The sequence below is a fragment of the Furipterus horrens genome, unplaced genomic scaffold (genome assembly GCF_987537825.1).
Source record: "Furipterus horrens unplaced genomic scaffold, mFurHor1.1.pri manual_scaffold_10, whole genome shotgun sequence".
Classification (NCBI taxonomy): domain Eukaryota; kingdom Metazoa; phylum Chordata; class Mammalia; order Chiroptera; family Furipteridae; genus Furipterus; species Furipterus horrens.
This window is the reverse complement of record NW_028327180.1, coordinates 97,695,624-97,714,623: the sequence shown is the minus strand read 5'-3', so window position 1 is coordinate 97,714,623 and position 19,000 is coordinate 97,695,624. Positions and strand designations below refer to the sequence as shown.

General features: G+C 47.5%; 1 protein-coding gene across 4 annotated transcripts in view; it reads left to right on the top strand.

Moving 5' to 3' along the window:
* The first annotated feature begins 311 nt into the window (after window positions 1–311).
* FBXW11 (F-box and WD repeat domain containing 11) overlaps window positions 312–19,000 on the top strand; it is a 97,874-nt gene continuing 79,185 nt past the window's right edge. For all 4 annotated transcript variants that reach the window (XM_090288580.1, XM_090288579.1, XM_090288577.1 and 1 more), the window contains exon 1: window positions 312–504. In XM_090288580.1, the coding sequence (XP_090144706.1) occupies window positions 460–504 (45 nt within the window). In that variant the 5' untranslated portion in view covers window positions 312–459. The remainder of the gene's footprint in view (window positions 505–19,000) is intronic.

The following is a 19,000-nucleotide window of genomic DNA, read 5'->3' as shown; positions in this document are numbered from 1 at the left end:
CCTTCCTGTCTGAGTAGACTCGGGCTGCCAGGAAGTCGGGAGAAAGTGGCGGAAAGAGAACCCGAGCGCAGGGTTTTCTGGGACATGTAGTTGTGGAACTCTCGAGGGTCTACCTGGAGGGAGCCCTTAGTTTTTTAGGTCTGCGCTTCCCGCATTCACTATCCAGTGCTACTTTCAGCTCAGAATTCGGCTTCGCGCCGCCAGGAGGGCATGGGCCCATGTCGGCTCCTCGCTCCCACAACGCCCTGCGGAGCACGCGGCGCCTGCTGGGAGCTGTAGTCCTGGCTCTGCGTACTGCGTTCGCCGAAGGGGAGGGCGGAGCTGCCGGCGGCCCGGGCGGGCTGGCAGCTAGAGTGGGTGCGAGTACCGCCTCCGCCTCTGCCGCCTCCGCCGTCGCCTCCTCCGCCCGGGCGGTTCGCTGCTGCGCCGGGAGAGCGAGGCGGGGCCGCCGGGGCCGCCATGGAGCCCGACTCGGTGATTGAGGACAAGACCATCGAGCTCATGGTGAGTGCGGCCCGCTGGACCGTCTGTTCTTCTGTCCGTCCGGCCGCGGGCGGGCCTGCCCATCTCAGCGTCCGGCGCGAGGCCGGCCCTTGGCCCTTCCCCGCCGTCTCGGCCCGGACTGGGGCCCCCCGCCTTCCCTAGCCTCGGGCCCGGCGCGGTTTCTCCGGATCCCTAGAGATCTCAGGCCGGAGCTGGCCCGGCCCCCTCCTGCCCCTCGGTGCTCCCTCCCCCCCGTCTATCTCCGGGCCCGTCTCCCGACCGACCCTCGCTCGCTGGTGCCGTGGCCCCAGCTCACACTCGCTCTAGCATTTCAGCCGCCTCTCGGAAGCGGCGTTACTTATTTATTTATTTCCTCCTCTGTTTCTTCGGGCCAGGCCTGCACCGCTCTTGCAAGCCCCACTTAGGCCGAGGGAGCGGGTGGTGGGAGCGGGTCCGGGGGAGATCGGTCAGGGCCTCGGGCCTCCGCGTCCCAGTAGGGGTCTCAGCACCCTCTCCCCAGCCGAGGGGGGTGCACACGATGCCGGGATTAGGCCCTACAGGGGTGGATGTGGGAGGCTCTCGGGTTCGAGGCTGTGACGGATTAGGGGCCTCTTTCCCGGCCCCCCCTGATGTCCGGCTTCTGGGACAAAGGGCTTCCTACTGGGCCGAGAGGGATGTTTGCATTGCAAGGCCCTGGGTACTCTGGATTCCATCTCCCGGGAAAGGGCAACGTAACTTCACGTTTTCCAGAGCTGCTTTGGGGAATTGGGGAGGCGGGGGGAGGGGTCGTCCTCATGACTGCCGCCAGTTCTTTCTTCTCAAAAAATTTTTTTAAATTTAATGTTAAAAAAAAAAAAAAGAAAGAAAGAAAGAAAGAAAAGAGAAAGGAGACTCCTAGGCCCCCGGAGAAGCGATCACTCTTCTGTTAGTAATGACTGGTAGCCAGACCAGACTTCCTCGCCCCCGCAGACGCCCCCACGCCCTTGCCCCCTTCACTTAGGACGTGGAGCCAGAAGCGGGTTTTAGAAACAGATCCAGAGACAGCGCCTAGCAGGATCTGTTAATTGGTGGATGATTGGGTGGGAGAAACAAAATATGGCAGCGATTACCTGCCAATTTGAACGACAGGGAAATCAAACTGGGCTGTGGAGGAAGTCCTTGCCTCTGCGAGTGGACAAGCCCAGGGTTTCTTCCTGCGGAAACCTCGCCAGTTTCTTTGTATCTCTCCTCACAAGGTAACTGCTTCTACCCTGGATTGAGAGGAAAGGTGACCGAATCTACTTAACCCAGCGAAGTGTTTTCCTAGCCAGATTCTCTCCAGTGTGAAAAATGCCTATTGAGTCAGTGATTCCACTGGGTAGGGTCGGTGACATCAGAGCCACTTCCCCCATTTAATGCTATAAATAATAAATGGTGACACTGAAAGTCTGTTGGATAGCCGCATGGTTTCTGTGGATGATGGTATCTGGGGAGTTGAGATACATGTTTTAAAAATGGAAGTACAGTAGCATAAATAGGGAGGCAGGCTAATATCTGCTGGCCTTTGCATAATTCACAGAACTACACTTCAGCATTCTTGAGAACTATAAAAAATAGGTCTAGTAGTTTCTGATTTGTGTGTGTGTGTGCGTGTGTGCGCGCGTGTCTGGTGGCTTTCTAACATACTGTCATATGTGGATTTTTATTTGATTTCCATTTATTAAATAATTTTTCCTTCTCACTATAATTTATCATGCCTTTGACATTCTGCAACATTTGTAGATTACTTTTGGTAAAATATCTTAATTAGAATTACAAATACAGTTCATAATCTTATGGACATACATACAACATAACAGTACTTCATAATTAAAAAATTGTATCTTGGTACTTCTTTGACATTGGCTGTTCTGTGCTCCTTTCATTTCTGTTCATTTAAAAAAATAACTAAATGTCTTTATTTCCAAAAGAATTAGAAGAAATACAGTATAATCTAATTAGTGTGGGTGTATGGTAAGCAAAAAATTGTGGGCCTAAATATACTGGCTTTCTATCCTTATAACTTAAAAACGTTTTCATTTTACATGATTGTACTTGTCTGTGATCAGATATTTTAGCCTTTTAAGGACATTATAAACTGGGACTCTTAGGAAATTTAACCAAGAGTTTAGTAGTTATTTAGATCAATTTTAAAATGGCTTGTTATATATGGATTTTGATATTACCTCAAAGGGATACCTGCTAAGACTCTTAGGCAACACTTTTCATAAACATATATGTATTTATTTTAGCATATAGATAGCGCAGATACTTAACAACTGATTCAGTAAATCCAGGATCAGATGTAGGAATGATAAAGCCTTAAAATCTAATTGCATGTGGCTTTCTTTCTGTATCCACTGCATTTTCATTACAGTTTGGAGAAGTAGGTTAAAAATAATTTTTACAGCCCTGGCTGGGTTGCTCAGTTTATTAGAGCATTGTCCTGATACACCGAGGTTACAGGTTTGATTCCCAGTCAGGGTACATACAAGAATGAACCAATGAATGCGTAAATAAAGTGGAACAACAAATCGGTATGTCGCTCTCTCCCCCTTCCCTCCCTCCCTCTCCCTCTCCTAAAATCAATTAAAAAAATTTTTTTTTAAAGAATCAACCAATGAATGCCCAAACAAGTGGAACAACACAAATGGATGTTTAAACTAAAAAATAGATATTTTACATTGGTTTCCAGACAACATGATTGAAGGAGGGAAGGGGTTAAACTGATGGTGTTTTGAAAGCCTAAAGCATGAAATATTTTTAGATTTTTATGAGTCAGATTCAATACTCAAATATTTGTGACTGTGCTGCCGTACAAGCTTGGGACTTAATGGTTAGCAGGATAACGCTCACTCGGTATTTCAGAGTGTGCTGTAGTAAAGAGAGGAAACGGATTTCTTGGGGCTGTCCAATTTCTTAATGTGCGTCCCTTTCTTTCATTTTGACTTTTTCTCCGTTTTTCCTTGCACTTCTTTAGTTTCCTAGGAGGTCCAGCTGGTGACAGAGGAATTAAAATTCTCAGACTAGCACCCTGTTGTGAGTCTTACCCCTGCCTGAGGCTGGGTCCACAAAGGGTGCTTCTCCAGCAGGCCCGCCTCACTAGGTTCTGCCTGGAATATAGACTACGTACTGTACTTCTGATTGCGTGTCCTGTACTCCCCATGGCTGATGGGGAATAATTTCACCACCGAACGACTTCTATGGCCTTATGTTGGCCCAGAATATACCTTGTTTGGGGGGCTGTTTTTCAAACTTCTGCCCTTGGTAAAATCAGCTGTATTATTATTAATGAGGTGGAAGAGTAGTAGCCATGTTTAACGCTGCCAAGTTCACCAGGCTGTGTCTAGTGCACTTCACTGCAAAGAGTGAAAAGTGTGCCTTTTATATCACGTGATATTCATTAATGCTTCAGTTACGACATGGGGCCCTCGTGCCTAGAAAGCACTCACGGAGTTGCTAATTGGAACAGAAAGATGGATAATCTTCTAACAGAAGATGGCAGGGAAGTGGATGTTGAAAATGTAGGGAAGGTAATCCTGCCTCCTCTATAGGTGTGAACTCATCCCTCTCTCCATCTTTACAAAATTAATGGACAGTTGGTTCTCTCTTGTTATCTGTTGAACGGCCCCCTCTTTGCTAGGTGACTTTAAGTGAGCCATTTCCCTTCGGTGTTTTCTCTAAGTGGCTGTATTGTTGACTGTAGTAATAATACAGGTAAAGGATGTTGGGTTTTAGTAAGAAGGTGGTGTATCAGTGCTGCTGTCACAGCGATTGAAGGAAGTCGCGGCGACGAAAGGAACAAGTGAAGATATTGGGGGAAAATTTTTTTGGATTTCCGCCCCCTTCCTATCATCGGCTTCCTAAGCGGAGTAAGTGGGGTTGTTGAGGAACTGACTCCTTTCCAAATTGGATGTCACTGTCACTCACCCTCATCCGATTTACCAAATGCAGATTAAATAGACAGAAGTTTAGTAGGGTCCGAATGAAATGATCGATACACGTATTTATAGACCTCACTGACTTGCTTCAAGAGGCTGTGGCTGAGATATATCCATTTTTGCCCCCGATTTTGAAGGAGGTTAGATGTCCTCTCAGATCTGACGAGGAGAAACGTGATCCTTCCCACAAGTCTCGGCACTCTTGGCCCCTGACTGCTGTACCTTGGAAATGGAGAAAGTTGGCCCAGGACCCCAGTACGTAGGCTCACAGAACAGCCCACGCCCCTCCGAGTCATGCTGCTGGAGTCTACGAATTCTAGGAGCAAGCTGTTCTGTGCTGGCAGGTGCCTGGGGTCCGGGGTTACACTTGGTGATGGTGGCACTTTTAAGGGGAAGGAAGCGTTTCGTGTCCTGTAATTCCGATTCCAGCCTCCCTCTGGCTTTTCTGCCCCCGTGCCTCACTTACTCTGTACTCCAGCCGAAGCGGGAGGACCCCGGTCCTTCCGACTCTGACCTTGCTGTGTCTTTTGTCAGAACCCGTAGGAACTGACCTAAGCCCAGATGTGGGAGGCTAGTTGTGTTTTCGGGAAGGACCTAGTATGATAGTTGTTTGTGGCTAAATTGGCTTAGGTCAGATCTTAGCAGTTCTCTCTTTTACCTGTGCTCGTGAAGTCCTGTCCCCTCAAAACAATTTAGGTGCCACTTCGTGATGTCAGTGTGTATTAAAACCACAGTGGTGGCAGAGACCGCTTTGCCTTTGTATCTGTAGCACCACTGTCACGGTCCCCGTGGGTCAGTGAGACGAGCGAGGTCTGGCACTTTGGGTTTATCTTACGGCACTCCACGTATCCTGGGCGTGTGTTCTAGTCTCCCGTTCGTGTCCCCTATGAAACGGTAAATTCCTCACAGTGTCTTCTTGTCGTAGGTGTTTGGGAAAGGTGATGTTGGACTTCGGGTGATTGTTTACGTGCGTTATTGCCGTCTGCCTGTATCTCATCCCTCCTCTGCTCCGGGAATTCCCGCCTGTGTCACTCACTCATAATAATGCGTTCCTGACTCTTCCAGTACTTACACCTTCCTGTTTATTGTGAAAGCCCGTGATCATATCGGAGCTTCCCTTCCAGAGGCTGTATCCGATGGTCGTTTGAATCGATCCTTCATAATGCTTATTAGCACTTAAGTGTGCAATAGATATTTATTGATTTAAATTACTGTTAAGGTTTCTTTTTTTTTTCCATGCTCTGAAACCTTTTTTAAGATTTCCTTTTAACAACCATAGGACAAGGGTGGAGATGAACGGAGGAGAAGAGCTTTGGTAAGAAGGCAAAGGGGCGGGGTGTAGCACAAGATGTCCGTAGACATTTGAACCATATTTGCAGAGCGTGGCCCACATACAGATGGATTTCTGTGCGTCCCAGAGCGTGGTAGACAGCAAAGGGTTGAGGAAACGCGGATTCCTTTATATCTGTTGCTGAGGACTTGCCCAACAGCCGGCGAGTTCTAAGGGTTCTGTGACCTTAGGAAGCATGAGTTAGCAGGAAGGTCACGGGCTTTGGTGAGACGCCTGGACTTCTGTCCTCGTGCTGTCACTTGGCCAGCTGTGGGAACTTGAGAAAGTTAACCTTTCTGTGGCATGATTTTATTACCTGTAAAGATAAGAAAATGCCGTTATCGCTTCGAGTGGTTGGGAGCATCATGGGTGATACGAACGACGCCCATGACGCTCTCTCTCAGCACCTGCTGGCCGTACGCAAGGTCCCCTCAAGTACGGAAACCGTGTTCTGTAAAGCACAGGCAAGCCAGATGGTGTGAAGAGGTTTTAATCCCCCTCACCCCCCCCCAGTTGTGTATGTAATTATTTGTGAAGCTTTACAGAGGCCTAAAATTCAGTTGCCTTTAGGCATACATTTGTTTAGGGATCTTTGGGGAAAATGATGAGCTTATACACGATCAGTATTGTCTTGGAAATCTGGGAAGTACTGTTAAGATTGCTCAGAGCTACCAGTTACGTTCCGCGTAATTAGACTCTTAACTAGAGAGAACCCACCCAACCCTGCTTTCGGTTCCTGGGAGAAGGGGACTGGTGATTAGCTATATTAGTCCTGAGCATTGGGATTTATGTTTGAGTGCTCTAAGGTTTTTGATTCCTTACTGGTGCTTTAGCAAAGCTGATGATTTTGACCTTTAACAGAATAAGCAAGCGGTGAGTATCCTACAAGATTTCCTCCTGTGTGTATTTGAGTTGTTCATTGAATTTGTTGACAAAGGGGAAAAACCTGTTGATCAAGAATGTGCTTGTTACCCTCTGTGAAGTTTCTGCCGATGGCCGTTGCCCAACAGGAAGTTTGTCTTTGTAGGCAAATGAGAGACAAACCAGGAAGACCTGACAGCCCGGTGGGGTATCTCTCACTGGATCTGACCATTGTTTTAGCAAAACTCAGAGATGACAGAGTTCTGTGTGTGATGTCAGCAGGAAGCATTTTTAGGAAATTCCCTCTGGGGGTTCGTTAACAGAGAGGACTCTCAGCAAGTGCAGAGCCGTGAAGTAGACAGTGGGACATTCACATGTCAATGAAAAACAAAAAAGGCCTGTGCGTAGAGATGTGTAAACACAAGTAGAAGGAATATAGGAAACCACCCTCTCACAGCGGGCCTCTGAGCCGCAGGAGGGAAAGAAAAATTAAGATCTCTGCTACTGAGAAAAGAGGAACTTGAGTCCTTTTTAAGTTTTTTAAGTTAAATTGAGAACACTTAGCCACTTACGAGAACGAATCATAAAATATATTTTGGTTCCCTTGGCGATTCAAAGAGAAAGGGGCAGAGGGCAGGGGGAGTTCAGGCTCGAGGCTCCTGGGCCGGCATCTGGCCTTCCACCAGCAGGCGTTCAGTCGGGTTAATTTGAAGGGAAGGGGGGAAAATGAACTCACGAGCACAGGGCAGAGGCCTGACAATTCAAGAGGTTCAGAAATGCGTTCGTTAGTGAAATAGTGTGGTTGTGATTTGCTCTAACGTTCAGCAGTTCCGTTCCAGCAGTAAGTTATACTTTGAAAAGCAGAGTTTATTGCCTTAGGAGTTAGCTACTGGCCCATAGCTCAGTATAGCTGCTTTTGTCAAAACTGGGTTTCTGGTTTATTCTTAGGCTCCAGAGTAATAGCACTTAATGGGAAACACTTGCACTCATTCTTTGCTGGCGCTCTTACGTACGTGATCTCTTTTACGCTTTGGGTGTTAAGGTATTTCCATTTGATTGTTACAGGGCGGTTCATCATTGACCGGTGTTTCAGGCACTCCGTGTGCTTTGCCTACAAGTTGGAAAATCAGAAGCTCTTTAAGTCATTGCCTGTGGTTTATTAACAAATCTTGGAATGGAAAAGTTTCTCAGTTTCACCTAGGTTTGAGATCGTCCGCCAGAGACACAGTCTTTGCTTATAAACACAAAGACTAGTTGGGGAACATTATACTGTGTCGTTTTAGCATGAATCTTGTAGGCCCCCGACCCGCATGGCTTTGTTAATGAAGCGCTTTCCTGAGTGGCAAGGTCTACGGGGGTCGCTGTTTTGGGATGGCCCCTCCGGTTCAGTTGTATTGTAGTTCGGCTGCGCTGAGATCTTTTTACTCTTCTGTTCCGTTTGTTTGTTTGTTTGTTTTTAGTTCTCCATGGACGTTGATGAACTTGGGGACCTTTGAGAGTACAGCTTGGTTTCCTCTGCCCCCGAATCGAGGCCTTTCTAGCCCTTGGGCCAGGGTGCAGCCGTGCTCTGTGGAAAGGGCCGGAGCTGCACCGCCCACTAGGTGTGGGACTTGGGCGAGTTATTCCTTCTCATCGTTTTCGAGACTTAAATGAGCAGTGACGGGCATGGGCCTGGCCCATTAGCAGCCCTTAGCAAAGGTGGGCGTTTTCATTGCTGCACGAATATTTTTGCAAGAGTGTGGCAGCTGGGGAGGTAGAAAACGTATCTGCAGGGAAGTTCAGCCTTCGATGCGTAACGTGTGCCCTGTGTCATTCTGTTGAGTGCCTTTTCTGCTCTCTCCCTCATAATTTGTTTGGAATCTCCACTCTAATAGAATAGAAACATTGGTATGGCAGTAAAAGAATTTGCATGTAATGTGAATTGGGCTTATGTTTTTAAAGGTGTCATCTAGTAAATTATTTATTAGTGTCCTCTATTATTTTCCTTAGTTTACTCAATGACTGGTCATTGTGGGGACTGGCCTTTATTGAATCAAAAGTACATCCTTTTAAAATGTGTTTTAAACTGTCTGTTTCAGCGGAGGGAAGATGTAGGCAGTGTGCAGATTTGATGTCTTATATACAGCGAACCGAAAGATTTCTCGTGAGGTGCTTAAGTAACTGTCTTCACGGGGGGGTACGTGAGCGCTCCCCTGATCGTCAGCGTCGGCTGACAAGCCGTTCTGTACGGCGCAGCGGCTGTCTTAGGAGATGGCTGGGCCAGTGTGTTGTGGCCGAACGGTCGGGACAATTTCTGTGGATAACAGTGTACGCATTCAGCGGCTCTCATTTGGAAATCGCGTGTTATTTACCATAGTAAGTATCAGCAGGAGGGACGTAAGCCTTTGCCACGTCGCCTTTCTTACCCTCGTCTCAGCGCGGGCTCGGGCTGCAGCGCGTCCCCCGTGCCTCAGGTCCACCGCTCCGCTGACCCTCCCTGCCGCCTCTTGGTGGCTGCCCTTTGCCACCGGTGCCATGGTGGGTGTATGGATTGCTTTCTGTCTTCCAGCGGTTACCGAAGTGCATGTGTGGGATTTGGTGGAAGAGAGCCGGACACGGTAAGCGGGAAGGATCTTGGGAGCTGCCTGAGCGCTGTCTTTTCTCAGACTAGTCTCAGAGGGAGCCCCACTCGTTCTGCATTGGTGGGTCTGAAGGCCAGAGTGTTCTCCAGGTAAGCCCCTACGCTGTGTTGCTCTGTTTGGCGGGCCTCAGCTTTTGGAAAGAAACCGAAAAACCAAGTTTTTTTACGTTAGTGTCATGCTTGGAGGGGGCCTGCTGAAGGCACACGTGGCAGGCGCGCTGGGGACTTCGCCACGATGTGAGATGTGCGGTCATTTTCCTTACAGGCTTGCATGGCTTACGGTAATCGTTCAACAGGGAGCCTTGTCTGGGGAATAGCTTGTAAAGTGTGGAAAACGAGTGATAAGTGTTGAGGCGTTATCTCATGATTCATAGTTGATACCTCGTCACAGTAGTCTTTGTAGTTGCCATTTAAAGGAGTGGTCTTTTATTCTCAGGACTCTTGGGGGGTCTTTTTAAAAACCACTGTTTACTGAGCATCTGCTGAGCGCCGGGTACTTGGTGGCACGTGGCACATGCTGTTACTTGTGCTTTGCAGTTTGTGACATGAAGCTCATAAGCATTAAGTGCAAGTCGTCCAGGGCCGTACAGCAAGTAAACGGCAGAGCCAAGCTTTGATCTTGGGGCTGTGTGTGTGTACCCCAACTTCTGGGTTTTCAAAATTACCTGCCTGCAAGCAAGGTGTGGAGTTTTACATCAGATCTCTACTCACGGAACACATGGTCGGTCTTTCTGTGGCGCGGTATTTGAGTTAAACCTGGTGCTCCCCCAACTTGATGAGAAAATTAGAAAATCTTCAGTCAGTTCATCAAGCAAACACGAAGGTAACTTAGGGAGTGTGAGAGAGGCAATGAATTTAAAGGTCAAACATGTTCTGTATAAGGAAGTATCATCTGGTCTAGTGAACTCGAACTTGTACTTTTTCAGTTCCTCCTTAGTTTTTATTGGTTAGTTAAATTGCTCAGAAGCTGATTATGCAGACTTCTTTTGACCTCTGGTGTGTTCGTCTTACAAGTAAGACATCGTCAGGCAACTCTTGAAAACGTGACATTTTTGACATTTAATATTCTCTCCAGATTACCCATTCCATTTAATCTTTAAAAAAGTTCTTTTTATCATAGACTGGTTCTTTAACTCTGTGATCCTTCTTTTAGTTTAATTCCTTTATATTTGCTAATAATTGTCCTCGGTGAACATTCTTAGCACTTGCCTTCTGAAGAGCTGTCAGGACGGTGGTAGTGGTAGAAATAATCGCGGCTAATAATGACTGGACACTGACTCCGGATTGAGCACAGTCCTCTGCACTTTCTGCGCCTAAACTCGTTTGCGTAGTGACCCCGTGAGTGGGTAGGTGGGTGCTATTATTTCTGTTCATGGGTGAGGGAACGGAAGCATTGAGGAGTTAGATAACACGTTCCAGGTCACACACCTAGTTAGAGACAGGGATGCGAACCGTTTCCACACAGTCTGGCTTCAGAGAATGTGCTTCCGACCTCTGTGCTGAGCTGCTTCTAGTTTAGAGTATCATCCGGTGGGAAAAACAGGGCGCAGATCCTGAAGACTCAGCCGTCCGCTGTGCTGGGAAGAACTCATCGCACAGGGAAAGGAGCCCCTGTGTGGCGTACCCCGGCTCTTCTGTAGAAGGCAGCCTGGAGCTCAGGTTCTGTTAGCCCTCCAGGGCTGTCCGGCCGCTCGTTTCCCAGGGGGATGTACCATAGGGCTGTTTAAGGTTACCCTCCAGAGCAGAGCTGTCCCGGAGAACTTCCGGGGATCACTTCTGTGCTGTTCCGTCTGGCAGCTGCCAGTCAGCGCATTTGGCTATTTGGAAACGTGTTTCTGTACGCGAGGAACTGAATTTCTCATTTTACTTTTGCATTCAAGTAGCCGCAGGTACAGTGTTAGCATTTACCTTTATCCTAGGCCTGGTCCTTGGCTCGTCATCCTTAGAAATCTGATCTGGTCAGCACGCGCAAAGCACCTCTTATCCCCGGGCTGGACTTGCATTAACCCTCTTTGCGGGACTAGTGTGTAAAGCCAGAGTCCCAGTTTATTATTTTAGATTATGTGCTCGTTGTCATGGTTAATGCAAACTTTCCTGATAAGTAGGGTTGTTTGCTTGGTTCTAATTAATATGCCAGTTTAATTATTTCAAGTAAGGAACCTGAGACTCAAGCCAAATGGCTGGAGTGTTCTCTTCATGTAGGTGGACTTTACCTACCGGGTCAGCGTAGTCAGCGCGGACTCAGCCAGGGACTGAGGCAGCCTCATCCAGCTTGCTTTGGGGTGGATGGTGTTTCCTCGAGGCAGAACCTCTTCTTTCGGCCTCTGCTTGCTTTCCCCAGCCAAGTCCTTTTCCGATCAGGCATTCGCGTTTCAGACGCGTTCGTAAATTCAGTATGAACGCACTCCTGCAGGTCTGGAAGCCTTTTTCTCCTTCAGGTGATGTCGTTCCTGGTAAGCTCCATTTTGTGTACATTTTTGACTCTGAGAAGGCCATTGAATTTTCCTGACTTCCCTGTGTCCTTTTTCTATTGAAACACACACAATAGCTTATTTAATTTGGTCATACAGTGTGGATTAGAACCGGAACATGCGTACTCATGAAAAATACACCTGGTGGTACAGTCTCTCTGCGTTGCATCGTTTTATTAAATGAGCTACTACGTTGTTACTTTGGGACTTGTTCTTGCTTCTTCTGTTTTTAATGTATTAATAGAAAAGGTAACATACCTGAATTTGTATTTGGCTGTTAACTTTTCAGGTGTGTGCAAGATGGATTCAAGAGACCAAGGCAGGGAGACCAGTTTGTTCAAGGGGTCGGTGATAAAGGCAACCCAAAGCACTGACAGTGGGCCTGATGGTGTGGGTAGCCCTAAAAGAGATGTAGGTGGTAGGGTCTACAGTGGTCCCGCTCTGTATCGCGGTTCACTTATCACGGCCTCTTAAAAAATATATCTAATTACTTATCGTGGGCTTTTTGCTATATCACGGGGTTTTGCGGTGCTGTATACGTATGTTGTTGAAGTTACATAGGTTTAAGAGTGTAGAATATGTTGAAGAACATTAGTGTATAAAAGTGTGGAAAAGGTTAATAAGGGAGTGGGAAAGGTTGACAAGGTACTGGGAACGGTTTATAAGTGTGTGGGAAGGGTTTATAAAGCCTTGAAATATATATATATATATATAAATGCTAAAATAAATGTAAGGTTCCTACTTCGTGGCTTTTCACCTGTCACGGGGCAGTCTAGAACGTAATACCTGCGGTAAGTGAGGGAATACTGTACAGAATTTGGGGGCTGTTTATAGGAGCGGGGCACACGTGCAGCGGAGTATGAATGATAGATTTTGGCTTGGGCACCAGGATGGATGTTTTTCTCTTTTCCATGTTACGGAATACGAGAAGAGCAGGTGGTGGTGGTGGTGGGGGCTGAGAAAGAATTTCAGTTTATCATGAATTTGAGTTGCCTAATGGCTGAATCTTCTAAGAGAAGGGTCTGCTAGGAATAATGATCTGAGCTCACCAGGAAGAGCCGTGACAGGAAGATTCGAGAGTTTTTATTTAGTCTCAGTGGTCGCTAACTTTCACCTGGAGTTGTAAGGTTGCTTAGTATGCATGTTGAGGAATCTGTGGGCTGGCGTGTGGGAAGGCCAGCCTAGCGCAGTGAGCTGCAGCTGAGATCGTGGGACCTTATAAGATCGTATGCGATGCTGGTCAGGAAGGTACACCTCTTTCTTTCCATCTTGGTCTGGGGATTCTGTTCAGCCTGCTCCAGGTCGTCAGGTTCGCCCATTGCGCTTGAGCTGTGTTTTCTTTCCCACCGTGATGGTTTGTTTAACTAATACAGGTACTGTTTTTCGGAAGTGTTTTTCTAAAAACTTCATGTCGTCACTCTACATCTTATGGCCATTTATGTAAATTTAATTCTGTGCACTGGTGACAGAAACAAGGGAAAACTAACCTGAACAGTGAAGGATCCGGATCCTGTGTGAGGGAGAAATGGGAACCTGCTCTCCTCGGCCAGCCTCCGTTCCTGAATGCTTCTCGCCCGGCTGTGCCGGGCGTGAGCGTGGTGCTTGAAAGACACACACTTGTAACGTCACACTGGGCCTGAGTGCAAGCCGGATACTTCATGCACTAGGCAGTTGAGGGAACAGTGAACCATTCATGTGCTGCAGTGAAAATGAGCTGTGTCGGAATTACTGAAACGGCGTGTCGGTCCAGTGTGGCATATATGTAAGGGATTTTTCAGGCAAATTTTTACTATGTGCTACCTTCACCGTATGCATGGACTTCAGCCCCTGACTCTCAGGTGAGCTGTAACTCCACAGTAATTAGGTCTTGGTAATAAAAGTATGGAGATATAAAGAGTTCATTCCAGCTACAGTTGGTCAGTACTTAACACAAATATTTTGAATACACTTTATATCCTGTGTACAGACTTCTTAAGGCACAGAAAGAAGTACACACAGAATAAAGTCTCCCCTCCCTTCTTTGTAGCTCCAGCTACTCAACCACATTAGTCTGCACCTTGATTTTTTTTTTTTTTAATGTAAAAGATGACACGGTCATCTTTCCTGTCGGTTCCCAAAGAGCTCTCATGTTTTTCGAGTAGATTTAAAAATCTAAAGGATGCGTGCTGACTCGTATGCACTGCAGTCTGTGAGTCCAGTCTGCGCTGATACACGTGTGCGCAGGTTATCCCCGGTCTTTGCCGGTACCAGTAGTTCCGTAAAGGATGCCTTAGTGTGCACGTGATGTCACAGGGAGGAGTGTTCAGGTCAGACCCCCACCAGTGAGCCCCCCTGGGTGGGTGCTGTCAGAAACCTGACTGACGTCACGCTGTTGCCTCCAGCACGTGGAGGAGTTCCCCTCTCCCAGGCTTTGTTGGCGGGGGTCTTAGACCCTGACCCCTCGTGTGTTCCATGGGTTTTAAGCTGGTTGCTTTTGTAAGTTATCTTCTCTTTTTTCCCACATAACTTTTTATTATTAAAAATTTCATATATATTGAAGGGTGTGTGTGTGGGGGGGAACCAGTACAACAAATCCTACGTCCTCTCCGCCTAGATTCAACAGTTATTGACATTTTTGCCACATTTGGGTCATTTCTTACCCCAGTCCCTCCTTCCTTCCCCTTCCTCTCCGGTGACCCTTTGGCTCTCAGGCCGGTGCTCAATCCACGGAGCCACTCCAGCCAGGGCTCAATTTAAATTTTCTTAATTGTCCCAAGAATGTATTTTCTAGTATTCCCCTCCCCCTTGGGAAGAAAACCCCAAAACACTAGGAACCAAACAAAATACACCCGTTGTGTGTGGTTGTGTCTCTTTAATTCCCTCCGCCATTGTCCCCTCCTCCTCCCAGCGCTGGTGTTCTGGGGGGGGGACGGCCCGGTCAGTTGTCCTGTGGGGTGTGCAGCGTTCCTCTCTCGTTTGCGTATTTCCTCGCTGTGCCCTTTACCTTGTCTCTCTAACTCCTGTGCGTCCTGTGAACTGGGAGGCAGGGGACAGGCTTCACTGCGTCAGGCTCAGCATTTCGGCTCGAATGCTTCATCATAGGTGAAGCGCATGGGGTCACGCCGGGAGTCACGTCGGGAGGCCCGTAATGGCAGATCCTTTCGTTCTCCATTAAAAAGGTGTCATTCTACCCGTGTAATCGCACGTGGGAGCAGAATCTATGGACTGCGACGGCACCCTGTAAACACCCTGTTCCATCACAGCCTTGCCCCCGGGGGTTTCATCACCCCGACCCTGATATCAGTTACTACAGTGGGAGTTACAAAACTGTGGTTCCCTGGCATTCCACCTGCATTTATCGGCTAGCGTTCCCACAGCCCACCCTTCCTCCTCCTCCCTTTGTGTGTGGCCGTGCTGGTGTGGACTTCTATTTATTGCGCGCGTTAACAGTCCATTACAGTCTTTATCGATGCTCAGATTGTCCAGATTTGGCTCATGAGAACCCCGTCAAGGGAGCTTCTGCTTCCTTTGGACATGGTCCTATCAGTCTCCGTGTGTCTCTTGGCTTTTTACTTGGTTCTGTGCAACAGGAATCAACCATTCCTCCAAGAAACTTTTGTTCCTTCTAGCAGAGAAGGGTATTTTAGAAACCAAAATGATCAAAATGATCGCTGTTGGGTTGTCTGTCATCGCTTCTAGAACCTTTTCAGTGGACAGAGCTAAGAAGTATATTTAAAAAGAACCAGGAGTCCACGTTAGTTCTGAGTCAAATTTAATATTACAGGGCTGTTCTTCTGAACGTGCTAGCCTTTTGGTTTTCCCTTGTTACCCCATGAACAATGGTTGTCAGGGAGTGGTGTGTATTGCCTTTTAGGAGGGACAGGTTAAGTGGTTCTTGGATTGTTGGAGGGTAGCTTGTGTGAGGGGATTGAGGTAGATAAATTGGAAGAATAGATTATAACCAAATCTTGGAATTTATTTTTTAGATCCTAAGTTACAAACTAGTAGCCTATAGCTACACAAATATGTTTTATTTGGTCTGCATAGATTTTAAAAAGTGACATTTTATATCAAACCACCAATTTCTGGTCTTACCTGAACATGGGAGCTGAGCAATGGCTGCCTTTTTGAGTCAGGACTTGCGCTTCCTGGTCACCGTAGCCCTTGTCTGTCCGCCGGTGCCCTCTGGGTTCTGCACGCCGAGCTTGGGGGCCCTGCGCGGGGCTCGGAGGGGGGCCGAGGCGGAGGGGATGGCTGGGGGGGAGAGATGACGGTGCACATTTGAGCAAGAGCTGCGCTTCCATCAGCTCGGGGGGGCGCGTCGCTGCGGGGCGGGACCAGCCCCTGTCAGCAGGCTGTGAGGCTGTTCGGGGAGAGAGGACAATATTAACAGATGATGTGGGGGGGTGGGGGGGGGCGAAGCCTTTTAAATATATAGACTGTGTGTGTGTGTGTGTGTGTGTGTGTGTACAAGAATGTGAGTCAGACCACACTGAAGCCTGAAGTTCTGTTTCTACACAGCTTTGTGCTCATAAATGAGTTTCTGGGTGTGCTCACCTCACGTTTTTGCGATGTACTGGTTAAGTCTGGGAACCAGTAGCCGTAGTTTCGTGGTTGTCATTGTGTAAAGTTTAGTTCTGCAACATGCAAATAACATGCTTTGACAAAAGACCTAATTCTGACCTGGATTTATTCTGAAAGTTGTGTATAACGTAAAAATTTAATGATTAAAAAAAAAAAAATCACTTTTCTCATCCAGTCAGGCACCATGGAACAGTGTTTCGCTTACTGGGGACCACGTATATGAAGGTGGCCCTATTGGATTATAGTGGAGCTGGGAGAGTCCTGTCACCTGGTGACACTGTAGCCAGTGTAGTGCTGTCATGAAACATGTTACACCAATACTGCTCTTACAGTTACCCGCAGTATTCAGTGCCGTACAATGCTGTCCAGGTTTGTAGCTTAGAAACTATAGGGGAACAGAATTTGTGCCCCCAAAATATGTCTATTTGGCATAAGGTTCTTTTAGGCTGGTTAATTTTAAGAAACTGCAGACATGGGAGAAACTCTGAGAACCAAATAGAAGTTACCTTTTGTAAAAGTTGTTTACATTTGTAAGAATGTCTCCCTGGCCTCACCTGGAAGATGGGGATGACTTCTTCTCTAGAAGGTCTTACCAGTGCAGAAGGCAGGGACTTAAATCTGCTAACAACTTTACTTTTGTTTACTCTGCTCTTCCTGGTAAGCTCCCCCCAACCCCAACGTCTTTTGTCTTCAGATGAAGATGGTACTGTGTTTAAGGTGGTGACTTTAGCCATTTTGGTGAGTTACTCAGTTTTCCTGGGCTTCTCCTGTTACGTTGGAGGTATATGTGCGACTAAACTTTTGTTTGTTTTTCTCCTGTAAATCTGTCTTTTATTTCAGGGATGTCTCAGGCCAAGAACCTTGAAGGGTAGAGGGAAAATTTTTCCCCCCCCTACAGAGCTGCAGGCTGTACCGTATAGCTTAGGTGTGTGTAGGCTACACCATGTAGGTTTGTGTAAGTGCACTCTGTGATGTTTGCACAGCTTTGAAATTGCCCAGTGACGCATTTCTCAGAAAGTGTCCCCATTGTTAAATGGCACATGGCTATAATTATGGAGTTAAGTTTTCAACCAAAAATAGTAGAGATACTTTCTACCTGTTTTCAGAGAGCTGGCTGCGTGTATTTGATTTTCCCCACAATCTGTGCCTGAAGCTAATCTAAAAGGATAGTGAATTGACGAGGGACTGCCCTGACCCTTAAAATTACACCAGCACTAGAGTATCTGTAACTGTTAATAAGCATTTTCAAATCTTCCCTGTCTGGTCAGGGCATGACTTCATACAGTCCCACCGTCAGTGTCACTATGCCAAGTATTTAGTAGTGCCACCAGCTCAGACAGTCTGAGAGTCATGGAGAACATGCAAATGACTAGACCAGCAGTGAGAGTGACTCACACTGACAGAAGCCACACCTGGGTACCGTGGAATAAGAAAGGGCGCTTGTGTGTGTGTGTGTCATTCATTGGGTATACCTTAGATACAGTACAGGACACAAACCTTAAATGTGCAGCTCAGAGACTTTTCACAGTCGGGTCTGCCACCCCGTGTAACTACTGCCCAGGTCGTTTCCGGGCCCCTGAGGCTTTCCTCCTGTGTGTGCCTCTCGCAGTCAGTAAACCCTCCCAAAGCCCTATTCTGGCCTCTTTCTCTATAGGTTCATTATGGCTGTTTTTGGGTTTTATATAAATGGAATCATACAGCATCTACTCTCGTGTGGACCCCTCCCCTGCTCACTATTGTATCTGTGAAACTCATCTATTTCGTTAACAGTAGTTTTTTCCCTATAAATTATCCCATTGTACATATAGTCCTTGGTCTGTTTTTGTTCCTTTTGATGAATTGGTTGGGTTGTTTCCAGTTTTGGGGCTGCCGTTATGAGTAACACTTCGAAGGTGGGCACGAGCACTTTGTTCCGTGGGTTATAGGAACCCCGGAGTGGAGTCACTGGGTCACGGGACGGGCACGTTGAGCTTCGGTAGGTGTTACTAAGCTGCTCTCCAGGCGCTTGCACCTCGAATGTGGAGAGCTCTGTCAGCACTAGTTTTCCCAGCCCTTTTCATTTCAGCCATTCTGACGGGGGCGTCGTGGCTGTGTTTGTTTTTTATTTAATCAGCATGTAATCAGTCGCACTCATTTAAGGCACCGTTTGAGTTTGGAGAACTATACACACTCACGTGAGCACTGCCGCAGTCGGGGGATGGAACATTCACCCCCACCCCCACACTGCCCCCCCACGACCCTTTGCAGCCCCCCGCCCACCTGGCCTCAGGGAGCCGGCTTTCCCAACTGTACACCTGTTGCGCGTGTCCTGGAGTCGCACGTGGATGGAACTGTACAGCCTGCGTGTGCGCACTGTGTCGGGCTGTCGACCCCTTGTCATTGCGTAGCAGAACTCTGTTACACAGTATGCAGGAGTCCTGTGTGTGTCCGTCCTCCGGCTGCTGAGTACTCGGGGTCTTTCCGCTGTTCAGCTGTTAGGGCTAAAGCGTGCATGAACATTTTGTGTTCAGATTTTTGTTTGGACTCGTGGGTATACCCAGGAGGGGAATTGCTGGGGTAGAGTGTAGATGCATGTTTATTTTTTCAAAAAACTACCAGACCTTTTCCCCAAATGGCTGTACATTTCTCCAGCTCCTTCCACAGTGTATCGGCATTCCGGCTGCTCTGCGTCCTCGGCGGCACTTGGTGGTGTCACTCGGTTTTAGCCGTTGAG